The 23,398-nt window shown below is 41.0% G+C and overlaps 1 protein-coding gene across 1 annotated transcript in view; it reads left to right on the top strand.

Moving 5' to 3' along the window:
• Positions 1–23,398, top strand: part of PCNX2 (pecanex 2) — a 254,759-nt gene that overhangs the window by 114,444 nt on the left and 116,917 nt on the right. The window contains exon 20 of the mRNA XM_058669358.1: positions 20,894–21,035. Coding sequence (XP_058525341.1) covers positions 20,894–21,035 — 142 coding nt within the window. The remainder of the gene's footprint in view (positions 1–20,893; positions 21,036–23,398) is intronic.

Below are 23,398 nucleotides of genomic sequence, written 5' to 3'. Positions count from 1 at the left end.
GAAGTAATATTAGTTCCAGTATCATCCATGACCTGACTTTCCTTGCCTCTCCTTCCTGGACATCTGCCCTTTAGGTGTCTCCCTCTTTGTTTCTTCCACCAGCAACAAAACATGTACAGAAACTGGGCAGTCATACATCCTGCTTATGGAAGAATTCTCAACTCTTACTCACTGGAGCTTCTGGGAAAGGAGGTAGAGCCAAGCAGGCTGGCAAGGGGATAACATGCCACTGGAACACCCTGGTTCTGTGGCAGAGGGAACTGAAAGCAGAGTCCTGGAATTGGACTGGGGGCAGACCATGCTATCAGTTGGAGTTGGCACAAGAGACATAATATGCTGCCCTTCTCTTAGTTAATATAATCCTATCCCACTGTCTTTTTTGAAATAGTTTATTTGTATTGGAAAGACAGATTTACAGAGAGAAAGAAACAGAGTAAGATCTTCTGTTGGCAGGTTCACTCCTCAGATAGCCACAATGGCCGAGGTGAGCCTTTCTGAAGCTTGGAGCTTTTTCCAGGTCTCCCACGTGGATGCAGCATCCCAAGGCTTTGGGTCATCCTCCATTGCTTTCCCAGGCCATAAGCAGAGAGCTGAATCAGAAGTAGAGCTTATTGGACATGAACTGGCACCCATCTGGGATGCTGGCACTTGGAGGTGGATTATTAGGCAGTTGAGCTATCATGCCAGCCTCAATTCTATCTACTGTCTTACAGGGCTACCCCTAGAATAGTTGAGGATTATAATGTGTGCCTACCAATTTTCTGGCTAATGGTCAGAAGCTCAGTTATCTCATATATAACCAACATTTTTGCTACCCTTTTTGTTCTCAGAAAAGTGGGTGGATCATGTACACAATCTAAATGAGGCTCTCATGTGCCTGTGTGATCTTTGGTTTCCAAAAGAGCTGTGTGGTTATACTATAGCAGTTTTATAAATTGAATATGCTGTATTCTGTTTAAAAAAATGTTTTTTATTTAAAATTTATGTTAAAGGAAGTGTTAGAGAGAGAGGACGGCAGAGATAAAGATAATTTTCCATATGCTGACTTACTCCCCAAATGCCCGCAAATGCTGGAGTTAGGCTAGTTCAAACTCAGGAGGCAGGAGCTTCTTCTGGGTCTTCCACGTGACTTCAGGGACCCAAACCATCATCTGTTCATGGACCGACTTGAGCCATCATCTGCTATTTCCCCAGGTGCAATATCAGGGAGCTGGATCAGAAGTAGAGCAGCTGGGAGCCCATATGGGATGCTGGCACCACAGGTAGTGGCTTTACCTAGTAAACCACAGTGCTGGACCCTAACTTGCATTTTAGTGTTAATACAAAATTTTCATTCCTGGCTTGAAACAGACTTACCATAATAAACTTGAGGTATTCTTGTAGTTCTGAAATCCACCACACTTTCTCAGCTCTTCTGGCTAATCCCTTTATTTGGCATATCGTTCCTTAGCTGATTACCCCAGGTTACTTTGTTCCTCAGGGCTCTGTTCAAAAATCATTTCCAGCAGAAGTCCTTCCCTGATATCCTATATCCGAGAAGCTTCTAAGTGCTCTCCAAGCCTTGCTTGCCCACAGTTCACCACTGGTGAGTACATGTGTGTAAGGGAGACCATTGCCCCTACACACAGTAAGCCTCTGGTGCTTGTTATGTGCCTCATGTAGACCTGAGATGATTTGCACCTAATTTGAATGGCATAGGTTTGCATTCACTGGAACAACATTTGAATTGGGGGCATGTGATTCTTTTCAGTTTGCTTTCTTCTCTGCATGTTTTGGACTTGGTTTCTACCTGTAGAATGTGTAGAGAGCAAATTAATTTTTATGTAAAATGCAGACTATGCTGTAGTGAAACTAAATGTTGTGGCTAAAGTTGAAGTATGTAATTTGAAACATATACACAGTAGTCAACTCATTGCTATACCTTATTCTATCCTAACCCTGACATATAGTCTCAGCAGATTTTGTCACTGTGCTGCAAATCATGATGACTCATGTAACCATGGGGGTCATGTGGGCATACAGTTAGATGAATGGAAACTGTTTTTTTTAAAGTCACATTTTCCACTAATCCAAGTGAATCATGCTTAGCATGATAGAAGAGACATTGCTAAAGAGAGCATCCTATTAGTAATGTGTGGGGTTTTTGTGACTAAGTATTTTTTAATTTCTTTTTGTTTGTTTGTTTTTTGACAATTTTTACATAGTTAATTAGGGTAAGAAAAGGTTCAAGGGCTATAGGGAAGTGGGTAAGACTATTATTTCCATAGTTTCCTTCATGTTTAAAGGCAGGTATTAAGGGAGAAGGCCCACCCAATTTTCCACCCTCCTCAGGTCCCGGATGTAGGGCATGCTCAAGTGGTTTTGATAAGTCACCAATTATGAATCGCTGCCAGTCTTGCCACTCCAAGCACTATGAGGTCTTTGAAGCATCCACTGATTGACATAGTCCATCATAGAGTCTCTGTTTGCCCCATATTTCACTGCCAACATATAGCTGAGATGGTTGATTGACCTGTTCTGTTTTCTGTCTTTTCTTGGTTAGGGTTCTGAGTCCAGCATTTCGATTGGAGAGATTTCCAAAGAAACTTTGTCTGAGGTGTTCTCAGACCAGATTCTTGTATGTACTAGCAAGTACAGGGCCCGGCACAGTCCATCGCCATGATTAGCTGGTGGTTGTGATCGCTGGATTGGTTGTGTTTTCAGCCCCGACTTCCACTGGAACCAATGGTTGTTGCAGTCCAGCCTGGTTCTGCCCAGCACATACTCAGCCCTCGCATAAACCATAAACTAGCTGCATCCTAGTTGGAGCGACCCACAATAACCCCCACCAGGCCCACCCCCTACCCTGGTTTGCCAGTATGTGCAGCAGTAGTCCAGTCTGTCCCACACCCCGTTCGGCTCTTGTACATGTCAATGGGTATTAAAGCTTTGTTCCATCTAACCAGCTCTACTATGCAGTCCACATAGATGCTGTTGGGTATCTGTCTAGCCACTCCAGCCCCTGTCCTAGTTTTTGTGCCCTCCCGGGGAGTGGTAACCCAAGAGGGAGTTGCCCACTATTTCCCTCCCAGGTCTCTCCCACTCCTGGATTATGCACCCTCCAGGTAGTTCTGTGGTTTGACTTGACACAATTAAACCCCAGTGCCAGCTTCTGACAGCTGATGCTGTGGCTCAGCCCAAACAACCCTCACCCACTCTAATTTTGTTTGCACCAGCAGGAATAATCCGCCCAGCCTGGCTTTTCCCTCATCTGGTCTGCATGAGGCACACAGGTGTTGTAGCCCTGCCCAGTCTGGTCTGCTCCTATCCCAGCTCACACTCTCCAGTGGGAGTAGCTGTCTGGCAAGGGAACTACTCCTTATCCCCCTGCTGGTTCTGCCCCCTCCCTTCCTGGTTCTCACGCGTGCTGGTTGGGTGCTGCGGTCACATCCAGTACAGGCAACCTCACCTTGGCATTCTGTAATGTGCACTAGTTTTTGTTGCGACCAAACCCAGCTTGACCCACACTGTTCTGGTGCTTAGATTTGCCAGTGGATGATGAGAACTGTTTCAGCCTGGTCTGCCCCCGACCCATGCCAAATGTATGCCAGTGGGTAACTTTCCATGGCCTGTTCTGAGCTGTTTCCTATCATGCTTCTTGTGCTTACCTGCCGGGTCTGTGTCCTGCCAGAGGAATTGCCCAGGCTCCTCCAACAGAACCTCTCCCAATGCCAGATTTTGCGCATACCAGTGGGTCCATGAGCCAGCCCTACTCAGTTCACCTCCTGTCCTAGCAGGAACAGTGGCTTTTCCTGACTGGCCTTCAACCCAAACTGGTCCTTGCTATTGGATGTTTCAGCCCAGCCATGGCTCGTCCATACCCACATATGGCGCACACATGGCTTAGTAGGGGTTGAGCCCTAGCCTAGTCCGTCCCACATCCACGCTGGTCCTCCAGGACACCAGAGGGTGTTGGAGTCTGACCCGGCTTGGTGCATCCAGTCCCAGTCCATACTTGTGCCGAGGGAGGCTACAGCAGTTTCCTGATCAGAACACAGCCCCCATTCCAGGCCACACGCCCCAGCTAGGATTGTCCCCTTAGCTCCCCAACTGGGCCAGTTCCCAGCCATAGATCATGCGCCTGCCAGTGGTTGCTCTGACTCAGCTTGGCTCAGCCCCTCACCTGTCCCGACCTCTGCCTTAGACACTGTGGCTTAGCGTTCCTGGCTCATGCAGACCACTAGGTGCAAGAGCCTAGCTCGGCATGACGTGCTCCATTCTGGTCTCTAGTTTTGCTTGTGGGCTAAGGTTTGCTCAGTCCTGCCCAGTCCACCCCGTTCCATTACCAATTAACACATTACCCAGCTGTTGGAGCTACTTTGCCCAGCTTGTCCTACCCCCAGGTCTGGACCACATGTTCACCAGTGGGAGCTATGACTCGTCAAGGGAGTTTCCCAAGATCCTCCACTTAATCCACTCACAGACCCAGTTCTCATACATGCCATTGGGTTTAGGCCAGTGCCCAGCATAGTCTGGCCTTCCATTTGGCCTTGTATGAGCTGGTGAACGTTGCAGCCCGGCCCACCCCACACCCTATTCAGGATGCACATTTGGGTGCTGCTGCCTTGACCAGTTGAGACTGTTGCGGTTCCTTTACCTGTGATTGATGGCAGGCTCCTTGGTCACACCTAGCTTAGTCCATCACCACCCCAACCCTCGAGCTAACCAGTGGGGCTAGAATTTCCACAGGGTTTGGCCCACACATCCCTCACAGAATCTACCCCCAGATTTTGTTCTCGAGTGCTAATTAATGTCATGGCCCTGCTTAATGTGACCCTTCTCCTGATCCATCATCATGTCAGGTAACAGGATATGATTCTGCTGAACAAGCCCCGAGCCATAGCTTTCACATTGTTCAGTGATTACAAGTTTTTCAAAGGAAGAGTTACTGTCATTGGGAATATTTACGATTGATTCACGTCCTAGTAGCTCAGTGGGTTCAACCTGGAGCTACCTAAGCAATGATTCAAAGAACCAAAACCCTAGAGCTGCCTGGCCGGGCGGCCAGCAGGCGGAGCCCACCCAGGGACAGCTCACCATGTGCACGTGGTGGCTGACGTCTGGGATCCAGGCATGAGACGCCTGTCCTGAGACTTACCAGCAGCTGGAAGGCTGCTGGAAGTTTAAGCTCCCATGCCTGAGGTCGTGCCCCTCCCCAATCCCATTCACTGCCCAGTGAGGGCAGCAGGTGGGCCCTGGACCTGCCCAGTCACGGAGTCCTCCCCCCTCGGTGTACTCACCCCGAAGGGAGCAGCCCCGGAGCCCAGGCAGGCCCAGGAACAGCTCACCACGTGCACGTGGTGGCTGGCGTCTGGGATCCAGGCATGAGACGCCCTGTCCTGAGAGGCTGGGAGGCTGCTGGAAGTTTAAACTCCCAGGCCCAAGGTCACGCCTCTCCCTAGTCCCATTCACTGCCCAATGAGGGTGGCGGGTGGGCACTGGACCTGCCCAGTTTTTGTGACTAAGTATTAAAGAAACACTGTTTGGTTATAATAAAGCAAATTTCCTTAATTATAATCTAATTCCAGACAAATGAATTCATGACCCCTGTTAGAAAAGAGTAAAAAGTTGAATCTGTTTGAAAATATGTTTTATCTAAAAATTTTCCAAAAGAATTACCTCAGTTGGAAAAGAGAGTAATGTGTTTGGGTCACATTTTTAAATATCCTTACAGTCCAATTTCCGTAATATAATTATTTGCTTTTAAGAATTCAAGAAAAATTAAAGTGACCCAATTTGATGGTCATACTCTTAATATAAAAATAAGTTTTAATGGTGTTAAGAGTTTGAATGAAAATACTTTTTATACATTCATTCAAAAATAATTGCCAAGTTCGTGCACAATACAGACATGAAGCTATGACACAAGAATGTGTAAGACATGGTTTGTGTCATCGAAGAGCTTATGAACTAGTAATGAAATCAATGGTTGTCCTGCAAAAGAAGAGTCCTGACTGCTGTACACACAGGGATGAGGCACACAGTGTCGTCTTCATGACTATAAAGAAAACAGAAAAACGTAGAGACTCTGACCCTAATGAAGAGTCTGTAATTGATTCCATGTTTCCTTTGGCTGATCCTGTCCAATTGGGTGAATATGCATATGAATGGGAAATATGTGGAATTATACAGTGAAATAATGAATTAGTGTATGATGCATCATACATATCCAGTAAATACCCGTTGAATGAACAAATGAATGATTGATACTTTGTATAATCACTGAAGGAAGGGTTTCTTCTAGACTGACATGGCAGGTAGGACAGGATGATGACACTGAGCTGTGTGGGTTCAAGTCCCAGCTCTGCCTCCATTGCTGAGTTCCTGACAGTGTGCACCCTAGGAGTCAGCAGATGGCAACACAAGTTCTCCCACGTGGGAGAACACAAGTGAGTTCAGTGTTCCTGACTTCCTCCTAACCTTGCTGTGGCTATTGTTGGAAATTGGAGGCGTGGGCCAGCAAATGAAGAATCTGTGTCTATCTGTCTCCCTGCCTTTTAGATAAATTACAGTAATTTTTTTTTAGAAAAATAAAAAGCCTCTTGAGATTCAGGTTGATTTAAAGGACTCCCATATATTTGTGTGGAACTTATTGATTACTGAACATTTGAACTTTAATTTTGAGGTACCTTTAAAATGAATAGATAAGTGATTACTACAAAATACAGCATTTCAAATTTCATTTAAATTATAATTTTTATAAACCCATTGTTACTAAACCAATGCGCTAATGAGTCTCAAGTTAGTAATTCTTAAAGTTTAGTTTGCTGTCTAACAAATCTTGTCCATCGCTTTACAGATAGTCTGGCTTCTGCACATGATAGACATGCTCTGAGATATTGCTTTCTCTCGTAGAGTTTTCATTTGTATCAAGATAATACAGAGTTTCAGAAATCAAATAGGATTGGCTGTAATGAAGAGTAACACACACTTGTCAATGCTGCTGTTTATCTCTGATCCCCTCTCCAGAAAAAAAAAAATTTAGTTTCTTCTCTTTAGGTGTCTCTTCTACTGTGCAGCAGAATTCTGAATAATGACAATGTGTTTGTTCTGCTTCTTCTTTATTTGCCTATCTACTGAATTTCTGTCATGAAAGACATCCAATTTATCTTTCTTACTTCATGCATTAAACTTTTCCTTCCAGTTTAGTTTTAATATTTTTGTTGAAAATATGTGCAATTCATTCCTTTTTAAAAGGATTTATTTTATTTATTTGATAGGCAAAATGATAGAAAAGGTGTGTCTCTAAAAAGGACAGAGAGAGGAGAAAGAGAACTCTTCCTTCCACTAATTTATTTCCCAAATGCCTACAACAGCTTTGCTAATTGGATGGAAGTCAGGAGCCAGGAACCAGGAACTCCGTCCTGGTCTCTCAAGTTGGTGGCTGGAACTCAAGCACTTAAATCATGCATCGACACCCAGGAGCACGAGCAGAAAACTTGGTGGGAAGCATCTGATACGATATGTGGGCGTCTCAAGCAGTGACTTGATCTACTGGGTCACAACACCCACTCTCACAGTTGTGTTTTAATTACAGAGTCTAGATGTTATTCATTTCTGTGTCAGAAATACACCATGATTACAGTTGCTTTCCTGTGTGGATGTTTGTTTCTATATTTTCTAGCCTTCTCCATTAGCTATGTAAAATGTTTCACAGTCCAGTGTTAGACCATTTGGCAGCCCCCTCTTATTCTTTGTGAAGCACATCGGCCAGTCACTGCAGAGAAGGGACACAAGAGAATACTTGTGACACCTGCTGTTTTTTTTTTTTTTTTACCTGTTTTTCTTTACCTGTGGTAATGGTCTGCCAGACTATGTGTAAACTTTTCTTTTAGAATTCTAGGACACTGTGAGGCATGGTGATTGTCTGGCAGAAAGCACTCAGTAAATGCGCCTTCTCTTATTTTCCCCAGTGATCTGAAGTGGTATTGTAAAATTTTTCACCTTACTAAAGGCCTCATTTTCCCCACTGTGCTAGCTGATTCGTATCACTTGATAACCAAGGTATGATTACATAATTGTTTTCAATAGGGGACAGGATTATCTCAATGACCTGTGCCAGAATATCCATGGTGGTTGATTGAGTTAAACTCAACAATATGCATAAAAAATTTCAGCGCTCTTTAGTGCTAATTACAAGAATATGGTGTGAGAGCCTTAGCTGATTCTATAGTATAAAGGTTCTGCTGTGGTCTTTTGGGAGGATTTGCATCACCTGTGTGATAAGATGCCATGGCTGAGAGAGGAAGACTACCCCTTGCCACTTGTAATCCCCATGTGACAAAGATACTGACCTCAGGAATATTGGAGGATATGGAAAATTCTTCAAACCCTTTTCAGTTCAAAGTGACTAAGAGAATTTAAAGCTAACCTGAGCTATTACTAGTGAGTAATACTGTCATCACAAATTACGGTGCTTGCACAGGAATGAATGTTTTTCAGTGCCAAATAAAGGGACACAAACTTTTTGAATAAATTGCCTGTTGGAACCCAACTTTATAAAAGATTCTGTCTGTGGTTAATATTTTCCTGCAAATACTGTTCCCCTTATTGTATCTTCCTTGCAACCAGGTGCTTCCCCCACACTCACACTTGGCTGATCTCCCTGCCCCAATGGGATTCTTGTCTTCCTGCAGCAGTCCCCACAAGGCTGGACGTGGCAGCAGGGGATGGACAGGGAAGCCATGTTCACAGCAGGAAACAAAGAAAAGCAGACTGCAGTTGTGCCTCTGTTCAAACCAGAGAAAGAGGCAGACCTGGAGAAGCCAGGCCAGCTGCAGCCAGCAGTAAAGGTAGGCCTTGGGGACAGAGCTTACCAGGCAGCTGCCAAATGCAGATTCCAGCTCTCCAGCAAGCAGAATGTTTACCCAAAGTACCTGTTGGGATTTTTCTAAACTGTAGACAAGACTAAAGCAATGAGGAGACAAAGTGAGTGCCCAATAGTTGGAGATAATATGAAAATCAATTTTAATACACAGTATGATATGCATGGAATGGTACTGCAGTGACTTTGGGTTCTGTTAGTATACCACACACGTGGGTAGTGCCTTTTCAAAGATGATATCACTTCTCAGCTGAAGCCGATGAGGCCACTGTGAGTCGTGACTCGCTCTCCCTGAAGTGGATCTGTTTGAATCTTATCTGAAGCAGTTTAACCTTCACACTACTTTATGAAGTGATCATATATAGAGATTCCGTTTAGAAATGGTGTTTTAAAGTCACCTTGCAATGTTAATAACAGAGAGCACAATTTCACTAGGAGAGGATTTGTGGATTCCTAAACTTTTTGAACACCTGTGATGCACAAGGCACCGTGTAGGAATTTAGAGCACAAAAACTCAGCACAGAATCTTTACTTTTGGAAAGAAGGTTGTTGTAACGATAGCTGTTTTCTAGCACATGGCCTTAGAGAGTGCATCTGGAGGTTTTTTTGTCTTCATGTAAAAAAAAATTCATAGATGTCTTCATTCATGTTCTAAGTTTTAAATATTATGGCTTGATTATCTGTGGCTAATTGATAACTTTCTGCCAGGAAGAGAAAGCACAGTAACATGCTGATTCTGCTGAGAGTTTCTTCTTCCTTCCAAGGGGATGTGAAGGTTACATTTTTATTCCTCCTAATGGAATTTTTTAAAAAAAATCAGTAGGATATATTTGAGGAAATGGATGAATGTTAGATTTTGCATCAAGTGAAATGCCAGCTGTATTATAGATTTTAAATGATAAAAAAATAATAATAAGGAAGGAGAAATAAAAGAAAACCAGACTACTGCAAGAAAATATAGGTCATGTTACATAATCATGGCTGGAGAAAAGGAAAATTAATTTTCTAAATAGGCTTGAAGGTGGAAAATCACCAAGAGGACAGGGGAAGCTTTTTTAAAAATTTTTTGGAAGTTGTCAGTATTAATATTTGACTTCCCTAATGAGGTTCTTTGCTACCTTGTATTTCTTTGAGAAGTTTGCCATATTATTGAACCTGAGAATATGTATTAATTTAAAAATTATAAAATTAATTTTTAAAAATTTACCTAATACCTGGCAAGTGCCAAGCATTGTAAAGTGTACTAAGGAGCTAGAGGGTGAATCTTGGGAGAAAATGAAGCACCTTTGAGCAGGAATTAATCCCATACCCCTGTGATACATGCAGGAAGGACTCAGCTTTGAGAGGTACCAGCTTCTCGTGGTTGAATCCACTGGGTTCCGCCTTTGATTATGCCATTAATCAATCTGTTAATCACGTCTGTTGGCTGATACTGAATAGTCTGTATGGACTAGACACAGTGCTGAATTATGACTAAGAAACTCAGCCCTGGCCATACTGACTGCAGTTGCAACCTGCTGGAAGAGACAGACACACATCATGCAGGTTCGCACATGGGTACAATGTTTAGAGTCCAGTAAAGGGCGGGTTTTCAGGGCTCAGATGGAGTACCAAGGAATGCTAAGTTAGATTGGAGGCAGAGCCTTTCAGCTGAGGTCTGAGAGAGAAGCAGGAGGTCAGGTACCTCCAAACTGAGAGAGAAGCTTCCAGGCAAAGGAAGAATCAATGGGTTAGGCCCTCTGTGATTTGGGCAAGGGCAAGTCAGGAAGTGTGGGTTTTTCTTAAGTGGAGTTCAAGGACTTGGAGCAGCAGGGTGATGTGGTTTCCTTCACATTTGGGAATAATTATCCTCAATTCATGTTGTTGGTTTTTGAAGTGAAGCCTATTTCTAGAGCTTAAACAATGACGTGTATACATTTAGTGTTACGGGCTTTGTAATCTGAAAATGGGTCTGGCAGGAAAATGAGAGTGAAAAATACTTGCAGGAACAAAGGAGTTGTTGATGATCAGGGCATGCTGGCAGCCTGCGCGTGTTCTGACCACGTTGCAGGATGACCACGCTGGTTGATCTGAGTTGCAGTTATATTGAAATGTGTCTGACACCTATAAAGCAGTAATTCTTGCAGCGTAAATCCCAATTCAGGTTGTCTTGGAATTTTACTTTATTTTAAAATTATGTTTTAGCAGATTCAATGTGATTTGTAGATACATTGCTAGGAACATAATGATATTCACTTCCTCCCTCTCCTATTCTCTCTCTTTGTTTTTAGTTTTTGAGATAGTATGCTTTGAATTTATATTACAATAAAAGTGCTTAATACTTCACTTGAATTGGGGAAGATCATCTTCCTAAAGTTAAAAACATCTTGAGAATTTTTGAATCACTTTTAATTATTGAGAAGGACTAATTTTAGGAGCAGAAACATCTAAATAAAATACAATTTGAAAGCTTTTACGAAAATTTAAAGGCTTCAGCTGTAATGAGTCATATATAAACTTATAAATGGCAAAATTAGTTTGCATTCTTTTTCTCAAGGGCCTAATATTCTGGGGAAAAGAGAAACAATACTGCTAAAATAATGTCCTTTTATGATCTCTTTATGTATTCAGGACATTACAAAAGGAAGTTATAAAATATCATTGCAAAGATTTTGTCTTTACTTTGTATGAATAGTAAGATAACCTGGGGACTTACAAAAGTATTTATTGTGTTACTGCACTTGTGAACTTGGCTTTGTATTACCTTTTCTTGGTTGATCCATAAAAAAGGATTTGAGAACATAGTGCTTGAGAATTTAGAATCCTGGGCTTAAGTTCAGTTTTAGCTTTCTCATTTCTATTTGTCCCACTCTACCTCTAAACATAAACATTTAGCATGAGTTCCACGTAGCTGTTAAATGATTTCTTTATCTAGAAGTTGAGCCAGATCGCCAGGTTACATTATTGAGGTTGAATAAGAATTCTAAGAGGCGAGAATTAAAATGAAATTAATTTTTCTGCCAATTGGCAGGATTAACAAAACCTGAAATCAGGGGTGTGGAGCTGGTCATCTCTGGAAACTGCTTTCTTCTAAATAATTCTTATGTGTTTATTTCAATTCCTTTCCAAACTGCCCTCTACTTACTTGGTAAGATATTGTAATAAACAGCCACCAGGCCAACTGCACTTTAGGACAGATTTATCTTTATCTGTAATTTCCCCCTTAAAGTATGATGCATATATCTGTGCTTTCTGGTGTGTGTGCTCAGTGTGAACCTAGGCATGTGGTAGCTTTTATGCAACATGTAGATGTCACTTCCATTTCCCTTTACAGTGCCTGAGGTCCTGAACCAGAGCTCAGTCATGCACTTCAATGTGTTTTCTAACTCAGTCATGCTTTTTTCTTTTCTGACTAATGGTTCCATTAACAAAAATAGCAAAGGTTTTTGTAACTGATGAACAAAATGCTTTCCAGTTCTCTGCATCTCTTTCTCTCTCTCTCTCTCCCTCTCTCTGTCCTCTCTCTCTCCCCTTTAGAAGTCAAACATAGAGCTCCTTGCCAGCTATCTTCTTGCTTTGTCCCTAAGTAGGTACTCATGGATCTGGGACTTCAACCATTCATTCTCCAGTGTGTTACTGTGGTTGTGCTGTGCACAGCTGCCAACACATTGCTTGAGAGTCAGAGAGGCAGACTCAGAGTCAACTTGCCAGAGCCTAAATGTCTACATCACATACCCTTACAGTTGTACCCATGAGATCTTTGTGTGTGAACACATGTACACATACGCATGCACGCACACACGCATGCATGCTCACACACACACACACCTTCTCTCAGTGCCAGTGTAGCTCAGACAACTGAAAGCCTCACTGAATAAGTAATTGTACTCTTAGATATTTAGAATGACATGGATGGTGAATTTGGAGATTGTTTTGTGGTTCTCTATTTCTTCTGAAGTTCATTGTTTTCTGTGTTTTTAGAACAGATAAACTGAAATTCTTACAAAAAAAACCTGTTTTTGTTATCATGATCTGCAATAAATTCCTAAGAATGCAATGGGATTATGTTCACACCTCCTCCCCCATCATTCTTATCTCATCTCACTGGAAAACGTTATTATTTAAATGTAAATGTGGCAAGCTTTTGAAGATCTGACTCACTCCCCTAGCTAAATGGTGTCTGAATTTTTCTACAAGGATAAACCACTCAAAAATTCAGGTGTTTTCTAACAGTATTATGGATGAGGTTGTATTATGCTTCTCCTCATTTACAATTTTATGCAGAAAGATTTTCATGTTTCTCTGAATTGATGACAAATGTTGATAGAACTCTATAAATGTATTTTTATAAGCAGGCTAAAATGCATTTGATGTGATGGCTTTTTTTTTTTGATGTGATGGCTTTAATCTGACACATTTCATTTCTTATAGATTGAGAAATCAGAACAAAATTGGAAAGAATCCTAACATTAGCTGGTCATACCATCTGAGAGATTAAAATAGAAGTTTTTTTGATATTACATAGTTAGAAAGCTTTGGTTTTTCTAAGGGGTTGTGTTTTAGTCCTCACCTGTATAATTTTTTCCCCAAACTTTTTTTTTGCCACTGAAGATAATAAGTTAATAATAAACATTTACTAGAGTCCTGCTTGATGCCAATCATTCTGCACCAAGCCAAAATCTGGTGGGAATGTTAAGGTTTAAATGAATAGTATTCTGAGCTATCATAGCTGCTGTGATTATAGAATTCACAGTATACAGTATGGTATGAAGGAATACTATTTGGCAAATGCCTGATATTGCTGGGCACTCTGGGTCAGTGCAGGGTCCCAACAATGGAGGAGGAGTAGGTGTGTCCCCATCAGTAGACGATGTAACAGCAGTAATGTAGACTGCAAAAAAAAAAAAAAAAGAGAGAGAGAGAGAGAGAGACTCCTTTTTACTGTCAATATGTACTGACATTTATGAACATGAATAGAAGGCTTTTGATGCCCCTAGCACCCTGGTGGCAACTACTAGGAACAGGAGACCATGGGGTTCTCAACTCCCCAGAATGTAACATGTCAGTTCCTGTAAAAATGTTAAGAGTTTCTCAAGCAGAAAAGACTGCAAAACATTCCAGGAAAGCAGCCAGCACATTCAGAGGTGAGTAAAACATCCTAGTTACTGCAGTGCAAGGAGAAATACTTGCAGAAGTTGTTTTCAATAAATACTACATTGAAAGTTGATGTCATTCAGATATCATCAAATTAAAAAAAAATTGGTGCTGGCCTTGTACATACAATGATAAATATTTCTAGGTAGGTTGCTGCTCCACTTGTAAAAGTTGAAACAAAGATCTCAGAGGAAAAGCATTCATAATCTTTCTTTTAAACACACTAGTGGTCCCAAAAAGAAAATAAAAAGAAATTAAGCATGTTAAAGTTATATATCACATTTCTCAAGGCAACACTAGTCAAAGAGTGAAAATTGAACTATAAACTGGGAAGAGATTTTCTCAGTATGTATACTGATTCAGGAAGGTAAAGGATTGCTAAAAATCAACAGGGAAACACAGTTAACCCAACAGGAAAAAGAACAGGGCAATGCCCATGAAGAACTAAAGAGTGTATCCAAATGGCCAGGGAGCATATGAAAAGGTATTCAACCATGTTAATCATCAGGAGAGTGACAATGTGATAATACTCTACACCCACTGGCATGGCAAAAATAAGAAGAGAAGGACATGTTTTGGCAAGAACACATAGTAAGCAAAAGTGATTCTTGTTTGTGGAAGTATAAATTGGCGAAAAGACTTCAAAAGATGGGTTGGCAGTGTTCATTGCATAAACACTTGATAATCTAGCACATCTAAATAAATACAGAGACATAGTCATGTATTTACAAAATGACATGCAGCAATAGTCATAGTAGCACTTTTCATAATAGCATAAATCAGACACTAATGTTCAATAGAGGACAGGGAAGAAAAACTATCTACCCACATTGTAGATTCATGTGTAGCAATGCAAGGAGACTACAGTTACACACAAAGCAATGTGAATGAATCTCACAGACATTATGTTGAGCTTATGATACGGAAGAAGAGTAGAAGCAAAGCTCAACAATGGTGTTTAAAGCTGGGTAATGCAGACAGTTACTGCAAACAGATGAGGTAGGGGCAATGTTTTGATGTTATTTTATGCCTTCCACATGTATGTCATGCCCTCAGGCATTTTGCATGTCATGTATAATGTGCTTTCTTAGGCACATTAGCAGGAAGCTGAATTGAAAGTAGAGCAGCCAGAACTCAAAATGGCACTCTAATATGGAATGCTGGCATTGCAAATGGCAACTTAGCTGGCCGTACCACAATGTGGGTCCAGAGGTTATTAACTACATGGTAGAAACACGACTCCACCCCGCTTCCCATCCAGCTCACTGCTTGTGGCCTGGGAAAGCAGTTGAGGACGGCCCAAAGTGTTTGAACCCTGTACCTGTATGGGAGACCTGGAGAGGCTCCTGGCCCCTGGCTTTGTATTGGCACAGCTCCGGCCGTTGTGGCCGCTTAGGGAGTAAATCAGTGGATGAAAGATCTTCTTCTCTGTCTCTCTTCCTCTCTGCATATCTGACTTTGCAATAAAAATAAATAAATATTTTCAAAAATACATGAAAAAAGGAATTAAAATATAGGGTTATTTTGGTGCCAAAAACATTGACATGCATGCTTGTTTTATCATAACACACATTTTTCATGACCTTTTTGAAGACCACTTTTCCTATATGGTTGACTTTTGTGTTATGTTGATTGTTTATTGTCTGTACTAGAGGGAAAGTACTGTGAGAGCCCATAGTTGATGGTCAGTAATGATTTACAGAACAAATGAATGAGTGATGACATTGGGAAGTGATGAGTTTAGGAGAAACACCATGGAATGGAGACACTGATTCAAAAAATTTATTGTACCTCTAAGATACATTGCATAAATAGTTGGATATACTGGTTTGGGTCCAGAAAAAAGTATAGATGGAGATATATTTTTAGTAGTTATCAGCAAATCAATGATGTTTAAACCCACAGAGGCAAGAAAGTATTTGATGAGTGAAAAGAAGGCTGGAGCAATTGGCTGGATCATACAGTGCTAGGAAGTTGAATAAGATGATAAATGAAATTGCTTGTTGGACATGGCAATATGGTGGTCAAGGTGACCTTGGCAAGCAGTTTCTTAGAATAATGTCATTGAAGAGCCAGTGTGACTGTCCAATTGGCTAATCCTCACTCTTTAAGTGCTAGTTTCCCATGTGGGCACCAGTTCATATTGCAGCTGCTAAACTTCCCATGCAGCTGCATGTTTGTGGCTTGGGAAGGTGGAGGAGGATGGCCCAAACCTTAGGACCCTGCGCTTACATTGGAGGAAGCTGCTGACTCTTGGCATCAGGTTGTCTCAGCGCTGGCCATCATGGTCATTGAGGACACCCAGTGGATGGAAGATCTTTCTGTCTTTCCTTTTCTGTAATCTGCCTTTCCAATAAAAATAAACAAATTTTTTTTTTTAAAAAAATAGTATCATTGAGACCCTGATTGGAGAAGTCTCAGTGGGAAAAACTATGACAAGGTTGTAGAGAAAGGGAATGTAACCTATTTTTTTAAAAGAAATTGTTACAAAGGAGAATAAAAATAAGATGATACATGGAAAATAACCAGACTAGAAGGAAACTTAGGATCAAGATAGGGTGCATATTTTTAAAAATTGAGCTATTATAGCATGTTTATATGCTGATTAGAATGATTCAGAATTGAGAAAATGAAGCAACTATATAATAGAAATGTAGGTGATTACAAGAGAAAATCTTTATGTAACTAAGAAGGAATTGAATCCAGAGTACACAAGTGACAGGATTAGGAGATCATTTACCTAGATATGAGTCAATCACATACAAGTCATGTAGTTGGATCTAGTGCTTTTATTCATCCAATTTGTACGTGTCTTCTAACTGCAGAATCTAAAGGATATATATTTAAGGTGTTATTGATTATGTCAGGTTATGCTGACATTTTGGTGCTTGTTTCCTGGTTTTATTGTTGACAAGAGATGGAAGGTCTGAGCATTAAGAACTGAAAAAAAGGCGTAAATAGGCAAAGAGTAAGAAATGCAATTGGTACCATGTAAGTCGGTAGCTGTGGAGAAGTCTACAGACCAGAGGTCTGTTACCCTGGAGCGTGTATCAGGATTATTTGCAGAGTTTATTAACACAGCTTGCCTAGCTACACTCGACCCACAGACATTCTCATTCAGTAGGTTCAGAATCGAATCTGAAAATGTGCATTTTTAAGAAGTGTACAGGGAACACTGACACTCTGACCCTCCTAAAGTGGTGCCTCCATTCTACTCGTATCTAAAGCACCTAGAAGGTTATTAGGAATAAGTAAAATGTCTGGCTCAACTACCTCAGATTCTACATTCTTGCAAGTGATTTATTTGCAAGTTGAGGTTTCAAAATGACCCATCTAGAATAGTGTTTTTCAGTCTTGCCTTCAGATGATTCAGGTATGCAGCCATTAGTGAAGAGAATCGATTTAGGATGACGCCAAGGTTTATTGCTATGACTAAGCAAATCCAAGTGTCATTAAGGTAGGATTAAGAATGAATGAGGTGGACCAAGTGTCTAGAGGTTGATGGAATTCTGGTTTTCCATATGCTGTTATTGAAGATTCCTCTGGGACGTGAAAAGAGGCTCTTTGAATATTTGGATCTGAAGTCCCAGAGAGTAAAGAGATCTAGTTTCAGATCTGAGTGTCAGCAGTACACAGATAATAAAATGTGGATGTTAAGGACATCAACTCAAAAAGTGAAGAAAATAATAGAAAAGGAAAACAAGTAACTAGAGGTAGGGTAAGAGGAGTCTGCAGAGGAAATTGGAAAAACATAATGTTGGTGATGCGAACATAGATAGGAGATGATGGGATGGGCAAGCTAAGGGCATAACGAGTTTCTGGAACGAAGGATAGATGATGTTTTACCCCTTTGAAGCATCCAGAAATGTAGGTCAAAAAGTTTCAGTTATTTGACAGTCAGGAGAGAACAAAGGGTCTTGTCATGAACAAGTTATAGCTGAGGTAGCCTTAAAACCTGAGGGGCAGAAGCTGTAGCAATAAGTAGGTTTGGAGCTGAGGTCATCACAAAAGCCTTAGAAGATACGTGGCTGCAAGGCAAAGGACAGAGGAGTACTTGAAGGAGATGAGGACAACCGTGAATGCTGCACTTGGAAAAGCCTGGATTTTTAGTACTTGCCGCAAGAAAGGGGTAGAATGAGGTAGAATGAGGCAGACACGTGGTTTCTGAACAAAGATGGCAGAATGTATGAGATCCAGGGCATCAGTGAAACTTGGTGTGCACACACCAGTTGGAGAGAAAGTAGATGGAACTACAGTGGAAGGTAGGGGAATGTGAGGAATTTGAGCCTCATGGACTCAGTTTTCTCCAGGAAGACAGTCAAAGTCATTTACTTTCAGAGGATGGAGGAGAGATTCTAAAGATTTATTTCTGTTCATCTTCATAAACTTTCAGAGAAGATTAAAACTTTAATCTGTTGCAAAATGTATAATATATCTCAGATTCATTAATTATGTATTGAGCACTCCTTCACTATATGAAGTAATGTTTCAAATTTGTACCAGAAAGCATTGTGCTTGTCCATTAAGAATACCCAAAATTTAATTCTATCCAGCATCTTTACTCTTTGAGTTTAATTTCCATTCAACTTTTCCTCCTTATTTCATTTGCTAGCAAAATTTATAATTATAACTTCTCATAGCGTCTCTCTTCTATTTAGGAATTGTTGAGTGTTTATATTTTATAATGATTTGTTTCTTGGGTCATGAAGAACTTTGTCCATTCTCACTACTTCTGTTGCATTCAGTTGAATTCACGTGATGATTTCTGAATGCCAAACAGTTTTTCATATTTTTTAATCAAATGAAAGTGGTTGTTGTGACTTTGAGCTTCAGTGATAAAATTCATATGTGGCAATATAAGGCATATAAAGAAGAAAGTAAGATGCCAATTTGCAGTTTTCTGTATGTGTATTTCTATACATGTATGTGTGACCTCTTGAGATCTTTTCCAGAAAAGTGAAGTGGAATCTATTGGAAGCAGGTATCTTGACTTTTTAAAAATGTGTTTGTTGATTTATTTGAGTGGCTGAGAAACAGAGGGAAAGATAGAGACCTTCCATCTACTAATTCATCCCCCTGATACCTAGACCAACTGAGATTTTGCCAGACCAAATCTGGGAGCTGAGAACTCAATCTGGGGCTCCCATGTGGTTTGCAACAATTCAATCACTTGAGCCATCACTTCTTGTCTTTCATTGTGCACATGACCAAAAAGCCAGAACTGGAGGCAAAACCAGGACTCAGACCCAGGCGTTCCCATGTGGGATGTGTGTGTTCCAAGCAACCGCTTAAACACCATGCCAAATACTTGCCCCAGGCAACTTCTAATCCCAGAGGAGAGATTTGGAGGGGATAGTCTGTGTTATAAAGGTGAATTGTTTCTTTTCTGTGAGTTACTGAGTAACCTAAACAAAGTAAAAACTACATAACTCTGTTTTGTTTACTGTTGGTTATTATAGGCTCCCCCTCCCCAACCTCCTGTAAGATGTTGAAGAATGTATTCCCAGGATATGATAGAATTGCCTTCCCTCTTTTAGATTTTGACAGAGATTTGCAGTAGACAGAGTGGAGTCCATGATAGACCATGCTCTCTGATGGTAGACTAGAGTTCACCACAGCCTTTCTGTTACAAAAAGACAGAGAGTGGGAGGCAGGTAATGATGTGGGTTACCCTGAACCTGTTGTGCTTTCCTTTTCTCAATTTAAAGCAAAGGAGGTAAAACAACTCCCTAAAGTTGATGTGCTCTTGCCAGTCAGACCAGCTTCTGCTCTTCCCACAGAGAGGGAAGCTAGTATAAAATGAGCATAGGATACCATGAGCCTGCTTTCCACATTAACCCATCTCCAGCCACAATAGGAGGAAGAGAGGATTCCATTTGAAGTAAAAGGCATGTGGGCCCAGCGCGATGGCCTAGCAGCTTAAGTTCTTGCCTTGAATGCGCTGGGATCCCATATAGGTGCCCATTCTAATTCCTGTAGCTCCACTTCCCATCAGGCTCCCTGCTTGTGGCCTGGGAAAAAGTCAAGGACAGCCCAAAGCCTTGGGACCCTTGGAAGACCTGGAGATAAGTTCCCAGTTGCTGGTTTCAGATTGGCACAGCACTGGCCATTGCAGTCACTTGGGGAGTGAATCAACAGATGGAAGATCTTCCTCTCTGTCTCTCCTCCTCTCTGTATATCTGACTTTGCAATAAAAATAAATAAATCTTTTTTTTAAAGGCATAGAGGACAGGAAGGACACAGAAAACTGAGACTTCCCAGGCTGACACTAATAGTTCAGATCACATTTTTATGATTGTCAGACAATGAATACAGACCTAGGTTACCCCTTAATGAGATGGAGCTTATTCTCCATGGTTCTTGCATTGTCCTGAAGGGTCACAAAAGTAAAATAAATTCATAGGGATGGAACTTTGTGGATCAGTTTTCTCTGAATTGTATACACTGCCCAGGGACTTGATTGCAGCTTGGAAGATTACAATGAGAGAGAGAGAAAATCTCAGAAACCAGTCCTAGCCATAGAAATGATCCCAAGACTCAAAGGAGATAAATCCATGAAACTTTTCCTGTCTTCCTCATTCACTTGCCAGTTTTCCTTACTCCAAGATTTCTAAATGTCATGGGACTACTCATTTCATTGGTTCCCCTGAAGTATGTCTGAATCATCAATGGACTTGAAAAATTGAGATGTTGAGCTATATGGCTATATGTTGTTATTTGTGAATTGAAGTGTTGAGAGTTTCTGCCTAGAAAGAAGATTGATACTCTAGATGTCTGAAGTTCTTAGTAAACAACCTTTGAATTAAATTGGATGAGAATATTGTTTGTTATTACCTGTATTTAAAGCAAATTACTTTGATCAGTGGCCATTCTAAGTGGTTTTTGTGCTTCTTTCAGATGTCGCCCATTTAATGTGGTTTGAAAGACTCTATGTTTGGCTTCAGTGTTTCGAAAAATATGTCTTATACCCAGCAATCATTTTGAATGCCCTCACTATCGATGCATTTTCAATAAGCAATTACCGGAGGCTTGGCACCCAGTAAGTGGATAACGGCTTTTTCTAGTACCTACTTGGATCACAACATTTTCTAAATCAAGTTAATTTTCTCTAGACAGGCAGCAGAAGAAGCCAACTTATAGCTACCGATAGTTGACCAAGTAAAAGTAAGCCATGGTGGCCTTTTACTCAAGCCTACTGAAGCTAAACAGTTATTGTTGAATGACAGGGGTACAAATGAGAGTAGATTTGCCTGAAGTGATGCTATGAATAAATATCAGTGGATTTGAAAATACGCATGCAAAACCTTAGTCAGTGAGTCTTAATAAGATGACGGAAGCACAGTGTGAATCTGGGATTCCTGGAGTTTTTACCATCATGCTTAGAGCTTCATGAACAGCTTTGTGTCATTTCATTAGGAAGTACTTTATCATTATGTGCTTGGGGGGAGGAGTAAATTAATCACTGTCGACGCACTCTGAATTCATCAAGAGAAGGCTCATAATTTAAAGACTAAAGTACAGAGACTTCATACTATCAAGATGTTCATGTTTTTGCAAAGCATTAACAGTGTACAGCCAAGTCACTGATTTCACAGGTTAGAATTAACTCTGAATTTACAGACAGAAGTCTGATAATTTGTGGATTTGTCATCCTGGCAAGTGGTGAAAGTAACTGGTCAAGTAAATTCTTAGAATAGGAGGATGGGAAAGAGATTCACTTTCACATTTGCTCCTTAGTCACGTAGTTTAAACACTGTGTGTCCAAATCCATTCTGATGCATAATCCCAGGCATGCTAATGCAGAAGGGCTCTTCCTTTCAGGATGTGAGGAGGGCAAATTAATTAATACTTGCCTGAATTTGAGGAAGCCAAGATGAAGGGCATTTTAATGCTCTTTTGGGCTGTGAGTAGATTCATAGTCACACAGCAGATACCAAAATGAAATTCTCATGACCTTTCTGTCCTTTCAATACATACCTGTTTCCGTTAGGCTGGACAAAAATTCTATATCCTTTGGTGCTAAGCACCCTATACTTCAAATATAGGGGGTGGAAGCTAGTCTGACTGGATTGAAACAATGGCAGCAGATAATGATGATGAAGCTGCAGACCCATGATGAGACTGATGTAGGTCCCAGTCCAGAAGAGGGCTCCAGGTCTAGAGTGACCCTGTGCTTCTACAAGCGGTCAGGATTCCCAGTGAGGTTCAATCTGGGCTGAACCATGACTCACTTTCATAACAAGGCAGATTCTCAGTTTCTAGAATGAGGACACACAGTCTTGGCCAGAGTGGCAAAGAAGGAATCGGCTCTGCCCTGGGTGATTGAACTAAAGTATTTAGAGTTCTGTCTGTCCAATTTAGGGCAATCACCGTGACCTAAGTCTGCAGGTTGAAGTCATACTGGTAGAGAAGACAGATGCAAAGGGTGGGACTCTCAGCAGAATCAAATAAGCCATTCAGAGACATCCCTGTTTAAAGTCACGTTACTCCTTAACCTCTGTAATCTTTTTTTCCTCAAATACTAAACTCAAGAGGTAACACCTTACCAGTGTGCCTTGGAATAATTGTAAGTCACAGACGATTGTAAGAATGATTTTTTTGTTTGCAGACTCTAAACTTAGATTCTTTCTCTCCCTGAGCCATCCATCTTAGGCATTAGAAGTGTCTCTCAACCTCTCTCAGGCACCCCATTAGACCAGCTGTTCTCAAAAATGATAACAGGAGGCTATCAATTAGGATCACCTCGAGGCCTTTTACTATTGGATAAGCCTGACCTCCACCTCTTCCTTACCCATAATCAGTGCATTAGATGGTTAGACCGTGAACTACTCAACAGCAGGCACTGTTTGTGCTCAACTTTCAGTACCATTCTCCAAATAAATGTTAGGATGGGTGGATGGATGATAGAGTGGGGGGAATGGCAGATGGATGACTGGGATGAAATGTTCTGTCTTTGCTAGAGACTTCTATTTCTAATCCTGTTTAAATGGATTCTCTGCATTGGTACTGGATAATTATTCACTGATTGCTATTTCAGTAATTGTAAAACTTTCAGCTAAGTATGTAACAATACATGGGCCATTACCAGTAGCCATTACTATTTTAATATTATAAAACCCATGAGTATCAGTCCTCACAATGTGCTATGGTTTTAACCAGTCGTCATTAATAAACAGAATGAATTCAACCCACTGAACCATAGTCACATGAAAAACAGTGTAATTTATAAAATGTTATTTGGGTATTTTTATTTATTTGAAAAGCGGAGGGAGATAGAGAAAAGATGGACACAGAGAGCTGTATCATCTTGTGTTTTACTTACCAAATATTTGCCCAGGAATGGTCGAGGGCAAAACCAGGCACCTGAAACTCAATTTGGGTTTCCCATATAAGTGGTAGGAC

The sequence above is a fragment of the Ochotona princeps genome, chromosome 10, assembly GCF_030435755.1.
Source record: "Ochotona princeps isolate mOchPri1 chromosome 10, mOchPri1.hap1, whole genome shotgun sequence".
Lineage (NCBI taxonomy): Eukaryota > Metazoa > Chordata > Mammalia > Lagomorpha > Ochotonidae > Ochotona > Ochotona princeps.
The sequence above is the reverse complement of the archived record's forward strand: the minus strand, read 5'-3'. Positions and strand labels throughout refer to the sequence as shown.